This window comes from Oncorhynchus mykiss, chromosome 14 (genome assembly GCF_057628025.1).
Source record: "Oncorhynchus mykiss isolate SJ-2025 chromosome 14, ASM5762802v1, whole genome shotgun sequence".
In the NCBI taxonomy this organism is placed as follows: Eukaryota; Metazoa; Chordata; class Actinopteri; order Salmoniformes; family Salmonidae; genus Oncorhynchus; species Oncorhynchus mykiss.
This window is the reverse complement of record NC_143035.1, coordinates 40144852-40170000: the sequence shown is the minus strand read 5'-3', so window position 1 is coordinate 40170000 and position 25149 is coordinate 40144852. Positions and strand designations below refer to the sequence as shown.

The 25149-nt window shown below is 43.4% G+C and overlaps 1 protein-coding gene and 1 long non-coding RNA gene across 2 annotated transcripts in view; one reads left to right on the top strand and one right to left on the bottom strand.

Annotated features, from left to right (window-relative positions):
* Positions 1-25149, bottom strand: part of LOC149978368 (uncharacterized) — a 639609-nt gene that overhangs the window by 516237 nt on the left and 98223 nt on the right. The window lies entirely within an intron of this gene.
* LOC149978370 (netrin receptor unc-5 homolog) overlaps positions 6152-25149 on the top strand; it is a 41625-nt gene continuing 22627 nt past the window's right edge. Inside the window, exon 1 of the mRNA XM_090198027.1 lies at positions 6152-6297. Within this exon, the coding sequence (XP_090054153.1) occupies positions 6165-6297 (133 nt within the window). The 5' untranslated portion in view covers positions 6152-6164. The remainder of the gene's footprint in view (positions 6298-25149) is intronic.

Below are 25149 nucleotides of genomic sequence, written 5' to 3'. Positions count from 1 at the left end.
GGGGAATGAAATGAGCCGCCTTAGAGAACCTATCGACAACCGTAAGAATAACAGTCTTCCCCGCTGACGAAGGCAGTCCGGTGACAAAATCTAAGGCGATGTGAGACCACGGTCGAGAGGGAATAGGAAGCGGCCTGAGACGGCCGGCAGGAGGAGAGTTACCGGACTTAGTCTGCGCGCAGACCGAACAAGCAGCCACGAAACGACGCGTGTCATGCTCCCGGGTGGGCCACCAAAAACGCTGGCGAATGGAAGCAAGCGTACCCCGAACGCCAGGGTGGCCGGCTAACTTGGCAGAGTGAGCCCACTGAAGAACGGCCAGACGAGTAGGAACGGGAACGAAAAGAAGGTTCCTAGGACAAGCGCGCGGCGACGGAGTGTGAGTGAGCGCTTGTTTTACCTGCCTCTCAATTCCCCAGACAGTCAACCCGACAACACGCCCCTCAGGGAGAATCCCCTCGGGGTCAGTGGAGGCTACTGAAGAACTGAAGAGACGAGACAACGCATCAGGCTTGGTGTTCTTAGAGCCCGGACGATAAGAAATCACGAACTCGAAACGAGCGAAAAACAGCGCCCAACGCGCCTGACGCGCATTAAGTCGTTTGGCAGAACGGATGTACTCAAGGTTCCTATGGTCAGTCCAAACGACAAAAGGAACGGTCGCCCCCTCCAACCACTGTCGCCATTCGCCTAGGGCTAACCGGATGGCGAGCAGTTCGCGGTTACCCACATCATAGTTACGTTCCGACGGCGACAGGCGATGAGAAAAATACGCGCATGGGTGGACCTTGTCGTCAGAGAGGGAGCGCTGAGAAAGGATGGCTCCCACGCCCACCTCTGACGCGTCAACCTCGACAACGAACTGTCTAGAGACGTCAGGTGTAACAAGGATAGGAGCGGATGTAAAACGATTCTTGAGGAGATCAAAAGCTCCCTGGGCGGAAACGGACCACTTAAAGCACGTCTTGACAGAAGTAAGGGCTGTGAGAGGAGCTGCCACCTGACCAAAATTACGGATGAAACGACGATAGAAGTTCGCGAAGCCGAGAAAGCGCTGCAGCTCGACGCGTGACTTAGGGACGGGCCAATCAATGACAGCTTGGACCTTAGCGGGATCCATCTTAATGCCTTCAGCGGAAATAACAGAACCGAGAAATGTGACGGAGGAGGCATGAAAAGTGCACTTCTCAGCCTTCACAAAAAGACAATTCTCTAAAAGGCGCTGGAGGACACGTCGAACGTGCTGAACATGAATCTGGAGTGACGGTGAAAAAATCAGGATATCGTCAAGGTAAACGAAAACAAAGATGTTCAGCATGTCTCTCAGGACATCATTGACTAATGCCTGAAAGACAGCTGGAGCGTTAGCGAGGCCGAAAGGAAGAACCCGGTATTCAAAGTGCCCTAACGGAGTGTTAAACGCCGTCTTCCACTCGTCCCCCTCCCTGATGCGCACGAGATGGTAAGCGTTACGAAGGTCCAACTTAGTGAAAAACCTGGCTCCCTGCAGGATCTCGAAGGCTGAAGACATAAGAGGAAGCGGATAACGATTCTTCACTGTTATGTCATTCAGCCCTCGATAATCTATGCAGGGGCGCAGAGACCCGTCCTTCTTCTTGACAAAAAAAAACCCCGCTCCGGCGGGAGAGGAGGAGGGGACTATGGTACCGGCGTCAAGAGCTACAGACAAATAATCTTCGAGAGCCTTACGTTCGGGAGCCGACAGAGAGTATAGTCTACCCCGGGGGGGGGTGGTTCCCGGAAGGAGATCAATACTACAATCATACGACCGGTGTGGAGGAAGAGAGGTGGCCCTGGACCGACTGAACACCGTGCGCAGATCGTGATATTCCTCCGGCACCCCTGTCAAATCACCAGGCTCCTCCTGTGAAGAAGAGACAGAGGAAACAGGAGGGATAGCAGACATTAAACATTTCACATGACAAGAGACGTTCCAGGAGAGGATAGAATTACTAGACCAATTAATGGAAGGATTATGACAAACTAGCCAGGGATGGCCCAAAACAACAGGTGTAAAAGGTGAACGAAAAATTAAAAAAGAAATGGTTTCACTATGATTACCAGAAACAGTGAGGGTTAAAGGTAGCGTCTCACGCTGAATCCTGGGGAGAGGACTACCATCCAGGGCGAACAAGGCCGTGGGCTCCTTTAACTGTCTGAGAGGAATGTCATGTTCCCGAGCCCAGGTCTCGTCCATAAAACAGCCCTCCGCCCCAGAGTCTATTAAGGCACTGCAGGAAGCTGACGAACCGGTCCAGCGTAGATGGACCGACAAGGTAGTGCAGGATCTTGAAGGAGAGACAGGAGTAGTAGCGCTCACCAGTAGCCCTCCGCTTACTGACGAGCTCTGGCCTTTTACTGGACATGAAGTGACAAAATGACCAGCGGAACCGCAATAGAGACAGAGGCGGTTGGTGATTCTCCGTTCCCTCTCCTTAGTCGAGATGCGGATACCTCCCAGCTGCATGGGCTCAGCACCCGAGCCGGCAGAGGAAGATGGTAGTGATGCGGAGAGGGAGGCGACGGAGAGCGCGAGCTCCTTTCCACGAGCTCGGTGACGAAGATCAACCCGTCGCTCAATGCGAATAGCGAGTTCAATCAAGGAATCCACGCTGGAAGGAACCTCCCGGGAGAGAATCTCATCCTTTACCTCTGCGCGGAAACCCTCCAGAAGACGAGCGAGCAAGGCCGGCTCGTTCCAGCCACTGGAGACAGCAAGAGTGCGAAACTCAATAGAGTAGTCTGTTATGGATCGATTGCCTTGACATAGGGAAGACAGGGCCCTGGAAGCCTCCTCCCCAAAAACAGATCGATCAAAAACCCGTATCATCTCCTCCTTAAAGTCCTGATACTGGTTAGTACACTCAGCCCTTGCCTCCCAGATTGCCGTGCCCCACTCACGAGCCCGTCCAATAAGGAGAGATATGACGTAGGCGACACGAGCAGTGCTCCTGGAGTAAGTGTTGGGCTGGAGAGAAAACACAATATCACACTGGGTGAGGAACGAGCGGCATTCAGTGGGCTCCCCAGAGTAACACGGCGGGTTATTGATTCTGGGCTCCGGAGATTCGAAAGCCCTGGAAGTGGCCGGTGGATCGAGGCGGAGATGGTGAACCTGTTCTGTGAGGTTGGAGACTTGGGTGGCCAGGGTCTCAACGGCATGTCGAGCAGCAGACACTTCCTGCTCGTGTCTGCCTAGCATCGCTCCCTGGATCCCGACGGCTGAGTGGAGAGGATCCGAAGTCGCTGGGTCCATTCTTGGTCGGATTCTTCTGTTATGGAGAGTGAATGAGGACCCAAAAGCGAACTAACTTAAACAGAGCTTCTTTAATAACCAAACATAGGTAGGCTCAGATAGACCGGCAGATTCCGACAGGACAGGACAAGGTTACAGCAAACATGACGATAGTCTGGCTCAGGCATGAAACACAACAAACAAGAATCCGACAAGGACAGGAACAGAAACAGAGAGAGATATAGGGACCTAATCAGAGGGAAAAAGGGAACAGGTGGGAAACGGGGTGAATGGGTAGTTAGAGGAGACAAGGAACAGCTGGGGGAAAGCGGGGGAGAAAAGGTAACCTAACAACGACCAGCAGAGGGAGACAGGGTGAAGGGAAAGGACAGAGACAAGACACAACATGACAGTACATGACAGACTCTATATAGACCTCAGTGCTGGCTCTAGATGGACTCTATATAAACCTCGGTTCTGACTCTAGATGGACTCTATATAGACCTCAGTTCTGGCTCTAGATGGACTCTATATAGACCTCAGTTCTGGCTCTAGATGCACTCTATATAAACCTCAGCTCTGGCTCTAGATGGACTCTATATAGACCTCTGTTCTGACTCTAGATGGACTCTATATAGACCTTGGTTCTGACTAGATGGACTCTATATAAACCTCCGTTTTGGCTCTAGATGGACTCTATATAAACCTCAGTTCTGGCTCTAGATGGACTCTATATAGACCTCGGTTCTGACTCTAGATGAACTATATATAGACCTCCGTTCTGGCTCTAGATGGACTCTATATAAACCTCAGTTCTGGCTCTAGATGGACTCTATATAGATCTCGGTTCTGACTCTAGATGAACTATATATAGACCTCCGTTCTGGCTCTAGATGGACTCATATATATATGTATATATATACATATATATATATATATGTACTGTATGTAGTTACCTTTGGTAGTTCTAGACTTATTTTGGATCCTGACTTCTGTTTCCACTGCTTCTGTCTGGTCTACTGTATGTCTTGACCCCAGACTAAACACAAACTCAACTCCTTTACTCTGGCGGTGTCCTCACTCTGAACTGTTACTCTGACCCCTGCTGGTGTCCTGACTCTGAACTGTTACTCTGACCCCTGATGGTGTCCTGACTCTGAACGGTTAATCTGACCCCTGGCGGTGTCCTGACTCTGAACTGTGTCCTAACCCTAGACTGAACCTGAAGTCAATCTTAATCTCAGACTAGTCCTCTGCTCTGTTTCCCAACTGTCTCCTGACTCTATTCTATAGCCTTCCTATGGTCAGCGTCCTATCTCCTGACTCTATTCTATAGCCTTCCTATGGTCAGTGCTCTGACTCCTGACTCTATAGCCTTCCTATGGTCAGTGTCCTGTCTCCTACCTATGGTCAGTGTCCTGACTCCTGACTCTATATCCTTCCTATGGTCAGTGTCCTGACTCCTGACTCTATATCCTTCCTATTGTCAGTGTCCTGTCTCCTTCCTATGGTCAGTGTCCTGACTCTATATCCTTCCTATTGTCAGTGTCCTGTCTCCTTCCTATGGTCAGTGTCCTGACTTCTGACTCTATAGCCTTCCTATGGTCAGCGTCCTGACTCCTGACTCTATAGCCTTCCTATGGTCAGTGTCCTGTCTCCTACCTATGGTCAGTGTCCTGTCTCCTGACTCTATTCTATAGCCTTCCTATGGTCAGTGTCCTGACTCTATAGCCTTCCTATGGTCAGTGTCCTGACTCCTGACTCTATAGCCTTCCTATGGTCAGTGTCCTGTCTCCTACCTATGGTCAGTGTCCTGACTCCTGACTCTATATCCTTCCTATGGTCAGTGTCCTGACTCCTGACTTTATAGCCTTCCTATGGTCAGTGTCCTGTCTCCTGACTCTATATCCTTCCTATGGTCAGTGTCCTGACTCCTGACTCTATATCCTTCCTATGGTCAGTGTCCTGACTCCTGACTCTATATCCTTCTTATGGTCAGTGTCCTGACTCCTACCTATGGTCAGTGTCCTGTCTCCTGACTCTATATCATTCCTATGGTCAGTGTCCTGACTCCTGACTCTATATCATTCCTATGGTCAGTGTCCTGACTCCTGACTCTATATCCTTCCTATGGTCAGTGTCCTGACTCCTGACTCTATAGCCTTCCTATGGTCAGTGTCCTGTCTCCTGACTATTCAGTGTCCTGACAGTTGTATGGTGTGGCTTTAAGACTGAATCGGAACTCCTTCTCAATCATGAACTAGAGTTATGCCTCTGGTCTTCTTCTTGATAGTGATCTCTATGGTCTGTGTTGCAGGTCTGACTGGCCTATGTGTCCTTCCTCTAGACAGTCCTATTGGTAGTCTCTATGGTCTGTGTTGCAGGTCTGACTGGTCTGTGTTGCAGGTCTGACTGGTCTATGTATCCTACCTCTAGACGGTCCTAACTGTAGTCTCTATGGTCTGTGTTGTAGGTCTGACTGGTCTATGTGTCCTACATCTAGACAGTCCTAACTGTAGTCTCTATGGTCTGTGTTGCAGGTCTGACTGGTCTATGTGTCCTACATCTAGACGGTCCTAACTGTAGTCTCTATGGTCTGTGTTGTAGGTCTGACTGGTCTGTGTTGCAGGTCTGACTGGTCTATGTATTCTACCTCTAGACAGTCCTAACTGTAGTCTCTATGGTCTGTGTTGCAGGTCTGACTGGTCTATGTGTCCTACATCTAGACAGTCCTAACTGTAGTCTCTATGGTCTGTGTGGCAGGTCTGACTGGTCTGTGTGTCCTACATCTAGACAGTCCTAACTGTAGTCTCTATGGTCTGTGTGGCAGGTCTGACTGGTCAATGTGTCCTACATCTAGACAGTCCTAACTGTAGTCTCTATGGTCTGTGTTGCAGGTCTGCCCATCATGCAGGTGAAAATAGATATCTCCAGACAGCAGGTTGAGAAGATCTTTGGTCTGGACGACTATTGGTGCCAGTGTGTCGCCTGGAGCACTACGGGAACCCAGAAGAGCCAAAAGGCATATGTCAGGATCGCCTGTAAGTATTACTGATATAAAGCCCCAGTCAGGACCACCTGTAAGTATTACTGATATAAAGCCCCAGTCAGGACCACCTGTAAGTATTACTGATATAAAGCCCCAGTCAGGACCACCTGTAAGTATTACTGATATAAAGCCCCAGTCAGGATCACCTGTAAGTATTACTGATATAAAGCCCCAGTCAGGATCACCTGTAAGTATTACTGATATAAACCCCCAGTCAGGACCACCTGTAAGTATTACTGATATAAAGCCCCAGTCAGGATCACCTGTAAGTATTACTGATATAAAGCCCCAGTCAGGATCACCTGTAAGTATTACTGATATAAAGCCCCAGTCAGGATCACCTGTAAGTATTACTGATATAAAGCCCCAGTCAGGACCACCTGTAAGTATTACTGATATAAAGCCCCAGTCAGAATCACCTGTAAGTATTACTCATATAAAGCCCCAGTCAGGATCACCTGTAAGTATTACTGATATAAAGCCCCAGTCAGGACCACCTGTAAGTACAGATATACTATTATAAGACAGGGTTGGAACAAGGTGTGTCCTATGGAACCAAGAAGAGCAATAGCGAATTGCATGTACACTGCCAATCAAAAGCGGACACACCTACTCCTTCAAGGGCTTCTACATTGTATAAAAACAGTACAGACAAACTGAAATAACTCATATGGAATCATGTAGTAACCCCCCAACAAAAAGTAGTATATATTTTCTATTTTGTCGCCACCCTTTGCCTTGATGACAACTTTGCACACTGTTATGTACGCCTCTCGGAAGAACGCAAAACCCCTGCTACAAATACTCTCCCCGTGGCGTGGAAGAGGTATGGGACTGTAGGTGTGAGTAAAGGATGACAAAAGGCAGAGAATTTACCATTTAATATGAATTTACATGCTTCCTTCACACGATACATTTGGGGAAAAGGGACTGGACGGAACCAAAGCAAAGAAAGTAAATATCAAAGTCCATATTATGGCAAGAACAGCTCAAATAAGCAAAGAGAAACGAGTCCATCATTACTTTAAGACATGAAGGTCAGTCAATCTGGAAAATGTCAAGAACTTTTAAAGTGTCTTCAAGTGCAGTCGGAAAAATCATCAAGAGCTTTTATGAAACTGGCTCTCATGAGGACCACCACAGGAAAGGAAGACCCAGAGTTACCTCTGCTGCAGAGAATAAGTTCATTAGAGTTACCTGGCTCTCATGAGGACCGCAACAGGAAAGGAAGACCCAGAGTTACCTCTGCTGCAGAGGATAAGTTCATTAGAGTTACCTGGCTCTCATGAGGACCGCAACAGGAAAGGAAGACCCAGAGTTACCTCTGCTGCAGAGGATAAGTTCATTAGAGTTACCAGCCTCAGAAATTACAGCCCAAATAAATGTTTCACTGAGTTCAAGTAACTGATGCATCTCAAAATCAACTGTTCAGAGAAGAAACAGGCCTTCTGGCCTTCATGGTCAAATTGCTGCAAAGAAACCACAACTAAAGGACATCAATAAGAAGAAGAGACTTGATTGGGCCAAGAAACATGAGCAATGGACTTTAGACCAGTGGAAATCTGTCCTTTGGTCTGATGAGTCCAAATTATAGATTTTTGGTTCCAACCGCCATGTCTTTGCGAGACGCAAAGTAGGTGAACGTATGATCTCCACATGTCAGGTTCCCACCGTGAAGCATGGAGGAGCTGTGATGGGGGATGCTTTGCTGCTGACACTGTCTGGGATGTATATATAAATCAAGGCACACTTAACCAGCATGGCTACACTAGTATTAGCTACACTAGCTACACTAGTATTCAAGACCATCTGGTTTGCACTCAGTGGGACTATCATTTGTTTTTCAATAGGACGAAGACCCAAAACACACCTCCAGGCTGTGTAAGGGCTATTTGACCAAGAAGGAGAGTGATGGAGTGCTGCATCAGATGACCTGGCCTCCACAATCACCCGATCTCAACCCAATCCAGATGGTTTGGGATGAGTTGGACCACAGAGTGAAGGAATAGCAGCCAACAATGGCTCAGCATATGAAGGAACTCCTTCAAGACAGTTGGAAAAGCATTCCAGTTGAAGCTGGTTGAGAGAATGCCAAGAGTGTGCAAAGCTGTCATCAAGGCAAATGGTGGCTACTTTGAAGAATCTTAAATATAAAACAAAATGACTCAATAACCCATAATCACTCAATACCCAGTAATGACACAATACCCCATAATGACACAATACCCCATAATGACACACTACCCCATAATGACATAATGACTCAATACCCCATAATGACTCAATACCCCATAATGACTCAATACCCCATAACGACACAATACCCCATAACGACACAATACCCCATAATGACACAATACCCCATAATGACTCAATAGCCCATAACGACACAATACCCCATAATGACTCAATACCCCATAATGACATAATACCCCATGATGACACACTACCCCATAATGACATAATGACTCAATACCCCATAATGACTCAATACCCCATAATGACTCAATACCCCATAATGACTCAATACCCCATAACGACACAATACCCCATAACGACACAATACCCCATAATGACACAATACCCCATAATGACTCAATAGCCCATAACGACACAATACCCCATAATGACACAATACCCCATAATGACACACTACCCCATAATGACATAATGACTCAATACCCCATAATGACTCAATACCCCATAATGACTCAATACCCCATAACGACACAATACCCCATAACGACACAATAGCCCATAACGACACAATACCCCATAATGACTCAATACCCCATAATGACACACTACCCCATAATGACACAATACCCCATAATGACACAATACCCCATAATGACTCAATACCCCATAATGACTCGATACCCCATAATGACTCAATACCCCATGACTCAATACCCCATAATGATTCAATACCCCATAATGACTCAATACCCCGCAATGACATACTACCCCATAATGACTCAATACCCCATAATAACACAATACCTCATAATGACACAATACCCCATAATGACTCGATACCCCATAATGACTCAATACCACATGACTCAATACCCCATAATGACTCAATAACCCCATAACGACTCAATACCCCATGACACAATACCCATAATGACTCAATACCCCATAATGACACAATACCCCATAATGACGCAATACCACATAACGACACAATACCCAATAATGACACAATACCCAATAATGACTCAATACCCCTTAATGACTCAATACCCCATAATGACATAATGCCCCATAATGACTCAATACCCCTTAATGACACACTACCTGAAAATAGCTGTGCAGCGATGCTCACCATCCAACCTGACAGAGCTTGAGAGGATGTGCAGAGAAAAATGGGAGAAACTCCCCAAGTACAGATATGCCAAGCTTGTAGCGTCATACCCAAGAAGACTCGAGGCTGTAATCACTGCCAAAGGTGCTTCAACAAAGTTCAGATTAAATGGTCCGCCACAGGAGTCGCTGGCGCGCGATGAGACAACGATTTCCCTACCGGCCAAGCCCTCCCTAACCCGGACGACGCTAGGACAATTGTGCGTCGCCCCACAGACCTCCCGGTCGTGGCCGGTTACGACAGAGCCTGGGCGCGAACCCAGAGTTTCTAAATCCATTTTATATTAAGGCTGTAACGTCACAATATGTGGAAAAAGTCGAAGGGTCTGAATACTTTCCGAAGCCACTTTATCTTCCCAACTGTATTGATAATTCAATCTCTGATTCTCCCTAGACTCTCCTGGCAGTATTGATCAATGGGATTGTGTATACTGTAATCTCTGAATGACTGTAAAGTTGTTATTATGTCCCTTTAGAGATGACTCGACACAGCCTCCGAGGACACACCATTTATTCATACAGGTTATTCTCATTGAGATACAATCTCTGTACATATTTTATAAGAGATACTATTGACCTGCCGGTGGTTATTATGTGACTTTGGGGAAAAGACAAGACTCTACTTTACACGTTACTCAAGCCTGTGGGGCCAAGTCAATCATTGTAATGTGTCTTTGGGGATGAAAAGAGACTCATACTGGTGTCTGACAGCACAGATATCATGTAGAGAAGACATTCTCATAGTGGTGTCTGACAGTAGAGATAGCCTGTAGAGAAGACATTCTCATAGTGGTGTCTGACAGTAGAGATAGCCTGTAGAGAAGACACTCTCATAGTGGTGTCTGACAGTAGAGATAGCCTGTAGAGAAGACACTCTCATAGGGGTGTCTGACAGTAGAGATAGCCTGTAGAGAAGACACTATCATAGTGGTGTCTGACAGTAGAGAGAGCATGTAGAGAAGACATTCTCATAGTGGTGTCTGACAGTAGAGATAGCCTGTAGAGAAGACATTCTCATAGTGGTGTCTGACAGTAGAGATAGCCTGTAGAGAAGACATTATCATAGTGGTGTCTGACAGTAGAGATAGCCTGTAGAGAAGACACTCTCATAGTGGTGTCTGACAGTAGAGATAGCCTGTAGAAAAGACACTATCATAGTGGTGTCTGACAGTACAGATATCATGTAGAGAAGACATTCTCATAGTGGTGTCTGACAGTAGAGATAGCCTGTAGAGAAGACATTCTCATAGTGGTGTCTGACAGTAGAGATAGCCTGTAGAGAAGACACTCTCATAGTGGTGTCTGACAGTAGAGATAGCCTGTAGAGAAGACACTATCATAGTGGTGTCTGACAGTAGAGATAGCCTGTAGAGAAGAAACTCTCATAGTGGTGTCTGACAGTAGAGGTAGCCTGTAGAAAAGACACTATCATAGTGGTGTCTGACAGTAGAGATAGCCTGTAGAGAAGACACTCTCATAGTGGTGTCTGACAGTAGAGATAGCCTGTAGAGAAGAAACTCTCATAGTGGTGTCTGACAGTAGAGGTAGCCTGTAGAAAAGACACTATCATAGTGGTGTCTGACAGTACAGATATCATGTAGAGAAGACATTCTCATAGTGGTGTCTGACAGTAGAGATAGCCTGTAGAGAAGACATTCTCATAGTGGTGTCTGACAGTAGAGATAGCCTGTAGAGAAGACATTCTCATAGTGGTGTCTGACAGTAGAGATAGCCTGTAGAGAAGACACTCTCATAGTGGTGTCTGACAGTAGAGATAGCCTGTAGTGAAGACACTCTCAAATTGGTGTCTGACAGTAGAGATAGCCTGTAGAGAAGACACTCTCATAGTGGTGTCTGACAGTAGAGATAGCCCCATAGGCCACGTCAATGTTTTCCAACATAATGTGAAATAAGATTCAATGAATGATGTTGGGGAGGGACAGTACAAATGGAACCCTATTCCCTATTTAGTGCACTACACTTGTGCAGATCCCTATGGGCCTTGGTCAAACGTAGTGCACTACATAAGGAATAGGATGCCTTTTGGGATGCATCCATACATAATGATCTACACCAGAGTATATATATATATATATATATATATATATATATATATATACAGTGCCTTGCGAAAGTATTCGCCCCCCTTGAACTTTGCGACCTTTTGCCACATTTCAGGCTTCAAACATAAAGATATAAAACTGTATTTGTTTGTGAAGAATCAACAACAAGTGGGACACAATCATGAAGTGGAACGACATTTATTGGATATTTCAAACTTTTTTAACAAATCAAAAACTGAAAAATTGGGCGTGCAAAATTATTCAGCCCCCTTAAGTTAATACTTTGTAGCGCCACCTTTTGCTGTGATTACAGCTGTAAGTCGCTTGGGGTATGTCTCTATCAGTTTTGCACATCGAGAGACTGACATTTTTTCCCATTCCTCCTTGCAAAACAGCTCGAGCTCAGTGAGGTTGAATGGAGAGCATTTGTGAACAGCAGTTTTCAGTTCTTTCCACAGATTCTCGATTGGATTCAGGTCTGGACTTTGACTTGGCCATTTTAACACCTGGATATGTTTATTTTTGAACCATTCCATTGTAGATTTTGCTTTATGTTTTGGATCATTGTCTTGTTGGAAGATAAATCTCCGTCCCAGTCTCAGGTCTTTTGCAGACTCCATCAGGTTTTCTTCCAGAATGGTCCTGTATTTGGCTCCATCCATCTTCCCATCAATTTTAACCATCTTCCCTGTCCCTGCTAAAGAAAAGCAGGCCCAAACCATGATGCTGCCACCACCATGTTTGACAGTGGGGATGGTGTGTTCAGCTGTGTTGCTTTTACACCAAACATAACGTTTTGCATTGTTGCCAAAAAGTTCAATTTTGGTTTCATCTGACCAGAACACCTTCTTCCACATGTTTGGTGTGTCTCCCAGGTGGCTTGTGGCAAACTTTAAACTACACTTTTTATGGATATCTTTAAGAAATGGCTTTCTTCTTGCCACTCTTCCATAAAGGCCAGATTTGTGCAATATACGACTGATTGTTGTCCTATGGACAGAGTCTCCCACCTCATCTGTAGATCTCTGCAGTTCATCCAGAGTGATCATGGGCCTCTTGGCTGCATCTCTGATCAGTCTTCTCCTTGTATGAGCTGAAAGTTTAGAGGGACGGCCAGGTCTTGGTAGATTTGCAGTGGTCTGATACTCCTTCCATTTCAATATTTTCGCTTGCACAGTGCTCCTTGGGATGTTTAAAGCTTGGAAAATCTTTTTGTCTCCAAATCCGGCTTTAAACTTCTTCACAACAGTATCTCGGACCTGCCTGATGTGTTCCTTGTTCTTCATGATGCTCTCTGCGCTTTTAACGGACCTCTGAGACTATCACAGTGCAGGTGCATTTATACGGAGACTTGATTACACACAGGTGGATTGTATTTATCCTCATTAGTCATTTAGGTCAACATTGGATCATTCAGAGATCCTCACTGAACTTCTGGAGAGAGTTTGCTGCACTGAAAGTAAAGGGGCTGAATAATTTTGCACGCCCAATTTTTCAGTTTTTGATTTGTTAAAAAAGTTTGAAATATCCAATAAATGTCGTTCCACTTCATGATTGTGTCGCACTTGTTGTTGATTCTTCACAAAAAAATACAGTTTTATATCTTTATGTTTGAAGCCTGAAATGTGGCAAAAGGTCGCAAAGTTCAAGGGGGCCGAATACTTTCGCAAGATCAGTATATATATATATATATATATATATATATATATATCAGCAATGACATCTATGATGAGAATAAAAACAGACTGGAGATTTAGCAGTGTGAGGCAGTGCCAAATCTGCCTAGGGATATGATAGAGAGAGAGAGAGAGAGAGAGAGACAGAGAGAGAGAGACAGAGACAGAGAGAGAGAGAGGGAGGGAGAGAGAGAGAGAAAGGGGGAGAGAGAGCGAGAGAGAGAGAGAGAGAGAGAGAGAGAGAGAGTGAGAGAGAGAGAGCGAGAGAGAGAGAGAGAGGGGGGGGGACAGAGAGAGAGGGGGAGAGAGAGAGAGAGGGGGAGAGAGAGAGAGAGAGAGACAGAGAGAGACAGAGAGAGACAGAGAGAGAGAGACAGAGAGAGAGAGAGAGGGAGAAAGAGAGAGAGGGAGGGAGAGAGAGAGAACGAGAGTGAGGGAGAGAGAGAGAGAGAGAGAGAGGGAGGGAGAGAGAGAGGGGGGGGAGAGAGAGCGAGACAGAGAGGGGAGAGGGAGAGGGAGGGAGAGAGAGATAGAGAGGGGGGGGAGAGAGCGAGTGAGAGAGAGAGAGAGAGCGAGAGGTAGAGAGTGGGGGGGAGAGAGAGAGGGGGGAGAGGGAGAGAGAGAGGGAGAACAAAAGTGAGCAAGTGATGAGAGATGAACCTGGAGATTAACCTGGAGGGAGAGAGAGGGAGAGAGAGAGAGGGAGGGAGAGAGACGGGGAGGGAGAGAGAGTGACAGCTGTACATATGCCCAGGCTGTGAACAGAGCAACAGGCCCAACCCCCACTAATACACCCCCCTAAACCCCAACCTGCAACCTAAGAGGTATGTATATCAATCAGATGCTCACCATGCTCTGCTCACACCTACAGTAATGGAGAACAACACAAATCGGTTACTATCAAATCCTGTAAAATACACGGTCTGAGCAGGAAAAAGAGCAGGAACCCAGACTCCATCAAATACATTGGGTGACAGTATTCCCTTACAAATAAGACATAACTATGACAAAACCACCAACAAAAATGGGTCACAACTTCTACGCTCGCTGGGTCTGTACAAAGTCAATAGTAGACTACGAGGAAACTCCTATGGTAGGTACACTTACAGCTCATTGCTTTGAAGTAGTACTGTGGACTACTTTATCACTGACCTCAACCCAGAGTCTCTCAGAGTGTTCACAGTCAGTCCACCGACACCCCTATCAGATCAGTGTAAAATCACAGTCTACTTGAACAGAGCAATCCTCAATCATGAGGCATCAAAGCCAAAGGAACTGAATATTATTAAGAAATGCTATAGATGGAAGGAAACTAGTGTGGAAATCTACCAAAAAACAATTAGGCAACAACAAATTAATTCCCCTTGAGACAACTTCCCAGACAAAACATTCCACTGTAATAGTGAAGGTGTAAACTTGGCAGCAGAAAACCTAAACAGTATATTTGACCTCTCAGCTTCCCTATCAAAACATTTCAAGCAGACAACCTAAGAAAATGAACAACAATGACAAATGGTTGAATGAAGAATGCAAAAACCTAAGAAAGATTTTGAGAAACCTATCCAACCAAAAACATAAAGACCCAGAAAACCTGAGTCTACGCCTTCACTATGGTCAGTCACTAAAACAATACAGAAATACACTACGGAAAAAGAAGGAACAGCACGTCAGATATCAGCTCAATGTAACTGAAGAATCCATAGAATCTAACCCCTTCTGGGAAAATTGGAAAACACTAAATAAACAACAACACGAAGAATTATCTATCCAAAATGGAGATGTATGGGTAAACCACTTCTCCAATCTTTTCGGCTCTATAACAAAGAACAAACAGCAAAACCATATACATGATCAAATCCACATTTTTGAATCAACTATTAAAGACTCGCAGAACCCACTGAATTCTCCAATTACATTGAATGAACTACAGGACCTTTTACCAAATTATCATATAACAGACCACATATTCACCCTGCACACCCAAAGAAACACAAAGAAACAAACCAAAACAAAGGCAAAGTCTTCTCATGCTTTGTTGACTTCAAAAACTCTTTTGACTCAATTTGACATGAGGGTCTGCTATACAAACTGATGGACTTGGGCCCTGACAGTAAATCTCAGTAAGATCAAAATAATGGTGCTCCAAAAAAGGTCCAGCTGCCAAGACAACACAAATACAAATTCCATCTAGACACTGTTGCCCTGGAACACACAAACAACTATACATATCTATGCCTAAACATCAGATCCACAGGTAACTTCCACAGAGCTGTAAACGATCTGAGAGACAAGGCAAGAAGGGCCTTCTATGCCATCAAAAGGAACATAAAATTTGACATACCAATTAGGATCTGGCTAAAAATACTTGAATCAGTCATAGAGCCCATTGCCCTTCATGGTTGTGAGCTATGGGTTCTGCTCACCAACCATGAATTCACAAAATGTGACAAACACCAAATCGAGACTCTGCATGCAGAATTCTGCAAAAATGTCCTCTGTGTACAACGTAGAACACCAAATAATGCATGCAGAGCAGAATTAGGCCGATACCCACTAATTATCAAAATCCAGAAAAGAGACCTTAAATTCTACAACCACCTAAAAGGAAGCGATTCCCAAACCTCCCATAATAAAGCCATCACTTACAGAGAGATGAACCTGGAGAAGAGTCCCCTAAGCAAACTACTCCTGGGGCTCTGTTCACAAACACAAACACACCCCACAGAGCCCCAGGACAGCAACACAATTAGACCAAATCATTAGAAAAACAAAAACACAATTACTTGACACATTGGAAAGAATTAACAAAGAAACTGATTAAACGAGAATGCTGTTTGGCCCTAAACAGAGAGTACACAGCGGCAGAATACCTGTCCACTGTGACTGACCCAAACTTAAGGAAAGCTTTGACTATGTACAGACTCAGTGAGCATGGCCTTGCAATTGAGAAAGGCCACCGTAGGCAGATCTGGCTCTCAAGAGAAGACAAGCTATGTGCTCACTGCCCACAAAATGAGGTGGAAACTGAGCTGCACTTCCTAACCTTCTGCCAAATGTATGAACATATTGGAGACACAAATTTCCCTCAGATTACACAGATCCACAAAGAATTTGAAAACAAATCCAAGTTTGATTAACTCCCATATCTACTGGGTGAAATTCCACCGTGTGACATCACAGCAACAATATGTGTTGCCACAAGAAAAGGGCAACCAGTGAAGAACAAAGATCATTATAACTTCAACCCATATTTATGTTTATTTATTTTACCTTTTGTACTTTAACTATTTGCACATCGTTACAAAACTGTATATATATATATATATATATATATATATACACTGCTCAAAAAAATAAATGGAACACTTAAACAACACAATGTAACTCCAAGTCAATCACACTTCTGTGAAATCGAACTGTCCACGTAGGAAGCAACACTGATTGACAATAAATTTCACATGCTGTTGTGCAAATGGAATAGACAACAGGTGGAAATTATAGGCAATTAGCAAGACATCCCCCAATAAAGGAGTGGTTCTGCAGGTGGTGACCACAGACCACTTCTCAGTTCCTATGCTTCCTGGCTGATGTTTTGGTCACTTTTGAATGTTGGCGGTGATTTCACTCTAGTGGTAGCATGAGACGGAGTCTACAACCCACACAAGTGGCTCAGGTAGTGCAGCTCATCCAGGATGGCACATCAATGCGAGCTGTGGCAAGAAGGTTTGCTGTGTCTGTCAGCGTAGTGTCCAGAGCATGGAGGCGCTACCAGGAGACAGGCCAGTACATCAGGAGACGTAGAGGAGGCCGTAGGAGGGCAACAACCCAGCAGCAGGACAGCTACCTCCACCTTTGTGCAAGGATATATACAATATACATGGCTACATAGCTATATACAATATACATGGCTACATAGCTATATACATGGCTATATACAATATACATGGCTACATAGCTATATACAATATACATGGCTATATACATGGCTACATAGCTATATACATGGCTATATACAATATACATGGCTACATAGCTATATACAATATACATGGCTACATAGCTATATACATGGCTACATAGCTATATACATGGCTACATAGCTATATACAATATACATGGCTACATAGCTATATACAATATACATGTATTTGGGCGGCAGGGTAGCCTAGTGGTTAGAGCGTTGGACTAGTAACCGGAAGGTTGCGAGTTCAAACCCCCGAGCTGACAAGGTACAAATCTGTTAACCCACTGTTAACCCACTGTTCCCAGGCCGTCATTGAAAATAAGAATTTGTTCTTAACTGACTTGCCTGGTTAAATAAAGGTAAAATAAAAATAAAAATGGCTACATAGCTATATACATGGCTATATACAATACACATGGCTACATAGCTATATACATGGCTATATACAATATACATGGCTACATAGCTATATACAATATACATGGCTATATACATGGCTACATAGCTATATACATGGCTATATACAATATACATGGCTACATAGCTATATACATGGCTACATAGCTATATACATGGCTACATAGCTATATACAATATACATGGCTATATACAATATACATGGCTACATAGCTATATACAATATACATGGCTACATAGCTATATACAATATACATGGCTACATAGCTATATACAATATACATGGCTACATAGCTATATACATGGCTACATAGCTATATACAATATACATGGCTACATAGCTATATACAATATACATGGCTACATAGCTATATACAATATACATGGCTACGTAGCTATATACATGGCTACATAGCTATATACAATATACATGGCTACGTAGCTATATACATGGTTACATAGCTATATACAATATACATGGCTACATAGCTATATACAATATACATGGCTACATAGCTATATACAATATACATGGCTACATAGCTATATACATGGCTACATAGCTATATACAATATACATGGCTACATAGCTATATACAATATACATGGCTACATAGCTATATACAATATACATGGCTACGTAGCTATATACATGGCTACATAGCTATATACAATATACATGGCTACATAGCTATATACAATATACATGGCTACATAGCTATATACATGGCTACATAGCTATATACAATATACATGGCTACATAGCTATATACATGGCTACATAGCTATATACATGGCTACATAGCTATATACAATATACATGGCTATATACAATATACATGGCTACATAGCTATATACAATATACATGGCTACATAGCTATATACAATATACATGGCTACATAGCTATATACAATATACATGGCTACATAGCTATATACATGGCTACATAGCTATATACAATATACATGGCTACATAGCTATATACAATATACATGGCTACATAGCTATATACATGGCTACATACATGGCTACATAGCTATATACATGGCTATATACAATATACATGGCTACATAGCTATATACAATATACATGGCTACATAGCTATATACATGGCTACATAGCTGGCTACATGGCTACATAGCTATTTACAATATACATGGCTATATACAATATACATGGCTACATAGCTATATACAATATACATGGCTACATAGCTATATACAATATACATGGCTACATAGCTATATACATGGCTACATAGCTATATACAATATACATGGCTACATAGCTATATACAATATACATGGCTACATAGCTATATACAATATACATGGCTACATAGCTATATACATGGCTACATAGCTATATACAACATACATGGCTACATAGCTATATACAATATACATGGCTACATAGCTATATACAATATACATGGCTACGTAGCTATATACATGGCTACATAGCTATATACAATATACATGGCTACTTAGCTATATACATGGCTACATAGCTATATACAACATACATGGCTACATAGCTATATACAATATACATGGCTACATAGCTATATACAATATACATGGCTACATAGCTATATACAATATACATGGCTACATAGCTATATACATGGCTACATAGCTATATACAATATACATGGCTACATAGCTATATACAATATACATGGCTACATAGCTATATACAATATACATGGCTACGTAGTTATATACATGGCTACATAGCTATATACAATATACATGGCTACATAGCTATATACAATATACATGGCTACATAGTTATATACATGGCTACATAGCTATATACAATATACATGGCTACATAGCTATATACAATATACATGGCTACATAGCTATATACAATATACATGGCTACATAGCTATATACAATATACATGGCTACATAGATATATACAATATACATGGCTACGTAGCTATATACATGGCTACATAGCTATATACAATATACATGGCTACGTAGCTATATACATGGCTACATAGCTATATACAATATACATGGCTACATAGCTATATACAATATACATGGCTACATAGCTATATACAATATACATGGCTACGTAGCTATATACATGGCTACATAGCTATATACAATATACATGGCTACATAGCTATATACAATATACATGGCTACGTAGCTATATACATGGCTACATAGCTATAAACATGTAACATAGCTATATACAATATACATGGCTACATAGCTATATACATGGCCACATAGCTATAAACATGGCTACATAGCTATATACATGGCTATATAGCTATATACATGGCTACATAGCTATATACATGGCTATATAGCTATATACATGGCTACATAGCTATATACAATATACATGGCTACATAGCTATATACAATATACATGGCTACATAGCTATATACAATATACATGGCTACATAGCTATATACAATATACATGGCTACATAGCTATATACAATATACATGGCTACATAGCTATATACATGGCTACATAGCTATATACAATATACATGGCTACATAGCTATATACAATATACATGGCTACATAGCTATAAACATGTAACATAGCTATATACAATATACATGGCTACATAGCTACATACATGGCCACATAGCTATAAACATGGCTACATAGCTATATACATGGCTATATAGCTATATACATGGCTACATAGCTATATACATGGCTATATAGCTATATACATGGCTACATAGCTATATACAATATACATGGCAACATAGCTATATACATGGCTACATAGCTATATACATGGCTATATACAATATACATGGCTACATAGCTATATACAACATACATGGCTACATAGCTATATACATGGCTATATACAATATACATGGCTACATAGCTATATACATGGCTACATAGCTATATACATGGCTACATAGCTATATACAATATACATGGCTACATAGCTATATACAACATACATGGCTACATAGCTATATACAACATACATGGCTACATAGCTATATACATGGCTATATACAATATACATGGCTACATAGCTATATACATGGCTACATAGCTATATACATGGCTATATACAACATACATGGCTACATAGCTATATACATGGCTATATACAATATACATGGCTACATAGCTATATACAATATACATGGCTACATAGCTATATACAATATACATGGCTACATAGCTATATACAATATACATGGCTACATAGCTATATACAATATACATGGCTACATAGCTATATACAACATACATGGCTACATAGCTATATACAACATACATGGCTACATAGCTATATACATGGCTATATACAATATACATGGCTACATAGCTATATACATGGCTACATAGCTATATACATGGCTATATACAACATACATGGCTACATAGCTATATACATGGCTATATACAATATACATGGCTACATAGCTATATACAATATACATGGCTACATAGCTATATACAATATACATGGCTACATAGCTATATACAATATACATGGCTACATAGCTATATACAATATACATGGCTACATAGCTATATACAATATACATGGCTACATAGCTATATACAATATACATGGCTACATAGCTATATACATGGCTATATACAATATACATGGCTACATAGCTATATACATGGCTATATACAATATACATGGCTAAATAGCTATATACAATATACATGGCTACATAGCTATATACATGGCTACATAGCTATATACATGGCTACATAGCTATATACAATATACATGGCTACATAGCTACATACAATATACATGGCTACATAGCTATATTCATGGCCACATAGCTATAAACATGGCTACATAGCTATATACATGGCTATATAGCTATATACATGGCTATATACAATATACATGGCTACATAGCTATATACATGGATACATAGCTATATACATGGCTACATAGCTATATACAATATACATGGCTACATAGCTATATACTATACATTATTTCAGTGTTCCCTTTATTGTTTTGAGCAGTGTATAATATGCCATTTGAAATGTCTTTATTATTGTGGAACCTGTGTGAGTGTAATGTTTACTGTTTATTATTTATTTCTCTTCTGTTAATTTTATAAACCCTTTGCTTTGGCAATGTTAACGTATGTTTCCTGTGCCAATAAAGGCCTTAAATACAAAACTATGCATTATTCCAAACAGAACAGACCAGAGAGGAACAGAACAGACCAGAGAGGAACAGAACAGACCAGAGAGGAACAGAACAGACCAGAGAGGAACAGAACAGACCAGAGAGGAACAGAACAGAACAGAGAGGAACAGAACAGAACAGAGAGGAACAGAACAGACCAGAGAGGAACAGAACAGACCAGAGAGGAACAGAACAGACCAGAGAGGAACAGAACAGAACAGAGAGGAACATAACAGACCAGAGAGGAACAGAACAGACCAGAGAGGAACAGAACAGACCAGAGAGGAACAGAACAGACCAGAGAGGAACAGAACAGAACAGAGAGGAACAGAACAGACCAGAGAGGAACAGAACAGACCAGAGAGGAACAGAACAGAACAGAGAGGAACAGAACAGAACAGAGAGGAACAGAACAGACCAGAGAGGAACAGAACAGAACAGAGAGGAACAGAACAGACCAGAGAGGAACAGAACAGAGAGGACCGTATCCTCACAGAGAGAGAGAGAGACGGGAGGGACAGACATTCCCTTATAGAGAGCAACAGGGGGTGAACAGATTGAGCCTCACAGAGAGAGAGATAGGAGGGTAGCAGATTAACCCTCACAGAGAGAGAGAGAGAGGAGGGTATTAGACCTACCCTTAGAGAGAGAGAGAGACAGGATGGTAATAGACATACCCTTAGAGAGAAAGAGAGAGAGAGAGAGAGAGAGAGGGACATGAGGATAGTAACACATTGTGAGTCACAACTGGAGGTCAATACCATCATGGATATCTCAACCCAATAACCTACTGGAGGAGGTTTAATGAACCATAATAATAACCTTCACTGAGACCTAAACCCTCGAGCACATTCCCAAAATGACTTTTTTGGAATCCCTTCAAACTTAAACCATCACCACATTTCCACATGTTCCTTCCTCAATATACGTCAATCCAGAGGGTCTTCAGCTGGATGGAGAGGTTGTAATGTGGAGCCCCAGGCAGACAGACAGGCAGACAGGTAGACTGGCAGGTAGACAGGCAGGTAGACAGGCAGACAGGCGGGTAGACAGGCAGGTAGACAGGCAGGTAGACAGGCAGACAGACAGGCAGGCAGACAGGCAGGCAGGCAGGTAGACAGGCAGGTAGACAGGCAGACAGGCAGGTAGACAGGCAGGTAGACAGGCAGGTAGACAGGCAGACAGACAGGCAGGCAGACAGGCAGGCAGGCAGGTAGACAGGCAGGTAGACAGGCAGACAGGCAGACAGACAGGCAGGCAGACAGGCAGGCAGACAAGAAGCCTCCCAGGCAGGCAGAAAAGAAGCCTCTCAGGCAGACAGCCTCTCAGGCAGACAGCCTCCCAGGCAGACAGAAAAGAAGCCTCTCAGGCAGACAGTCTCCCAGGCAGACAGAAAAGAAGCTTCTCAGGCAGACAGCCTCCCAGGCAGACAGCCTCTCAAGCAGACAGCCTCCCAGGAAGACAGCCTCCCAGGCAGACAGCCTCTCAGGCAGACAGCCTCCCAGGCAGACAGCCTCCCAGGCAGACAACCTCTCAGGCAGACAGCCTCCCAGACAGACAACCTCTCAGGCAGACAGCCTCCCAGACAGACAGCCTCCCAGACAGACAGCCTCCCAGGCAGACAGCCTCTCAGGCAGACAGCCTCTCAGGCAGACAAGCAAGTTGGAGGTCTTGGCGGTGTCCCACATGACACCATATGCCCTATATAGTGCACTACTTTCGAACAGAGCACAGTGCACTTCATAGGGAATAGGGTGCAGTTTAGGACACAACCTCAGTGTTAATGTGTCCGCTCCAAGCCCTCTCTGCAGGGTGGTAATGTGATTGGTTTCTGTTGATGCCTAGACACACACACACACACACACACACACACACACACACACACACACACACACACACACCATCCTAAACCAGCCAGGCAGGGTGTAATGCAGCCACATGGTGTGTTATCGATCCTTCTCAGAGAGAGAGAGAGAGAGAGAGAGAGAGAGACACGGAGAGAGACACGGAGAGAGACACGGAGAGAGAGAGAGACAGAGAGAGACACAGAGAGAGAGAGAGAGAGAGAGAGACAGACAGACAGACAGACATAGAGAGAGACAGAGAGAGACAGAGAGAGACAGAGAGAGAAAGAGAGAGAGAGAGACAGAGAGAGAGAGATCCACAAAGAATTCGAAAACAAATCCAATTTTGATAAACTCCCATATCTACTGGGTGAAATAGCAAGATGTGTGACCTGTTGCCCCAAGGGCAACCAGTGAAGAACAAACACCATTGTAAATACAACCCATATTTAGTTTCCCTTTTGTACTTTAAAGGAAATTCTAGATGATTCTGTTCCTCCAACTTTGTGGGAACAGTTTGGGGAAGGCCCTTTCCTGTTTCAGCATGACAATGCCCCCGTGCACAAAGCGAAGTACATACAGAAATGGTTTGTCAAGTTCGGTGTGGAAGAACTTGACTGGCCTGCAGAGAGCCCTGACCTCAACCCCATTGAACACCTTTGGGATGAATCGGAACGCCGAATGCGAGACAGGCCTCATCACCCCCAACATCAGTACCCGACCTCACAAATGCTCTTGTGGCTGAATGGAAGCAAGTCCTCACAGCAATGTTCCAACATCTAGTGGAAAGCCTTCCCAGAAGAGTGGAGGCTGTTATAGCAGCAATGTTCCATCATCTAGTGGAAAGCCTTCCCAGAAGAGTGGAGGCTGTTATAGCAGCAATGTTCCAACATCTAGTGGAAAGCCTTCCCAGAAGAGTGGAGGCTGTTATAGCAGCAATGTTCCTACATCTAGTGGAAAGCCTTCCCAGAAGAGAGAGGCTGTTATAGCAGCAATGTTCCAACATCTAGTGGAAAGCCTTCCCAGAAGAGAGAGGCAGTTATAGCAGCAATGTTCCAACATCTAGTGGAAAGCCTTCCCAGAAGAGTGGAGGCTGTTATAGCAGCAATGTTCCAACATCTAGTGGAAAGCCTTCCCAGAAGAGTGGAGGCTGTTATAGCAGCAATGTTCCAACATCTAGTGGAAAGCCTTCCCAGAAGAGTGGAGGCCGTTATAGCAGCAATGTTCCAACATCTAGTGGAAAGCCTTCCCAGAAGAGTGGAGGCTGTTATAGCAGCAATGTTCCAACATCTAGTGGAAAGCCTTCCCAGAAGAGTGGAGGCTGT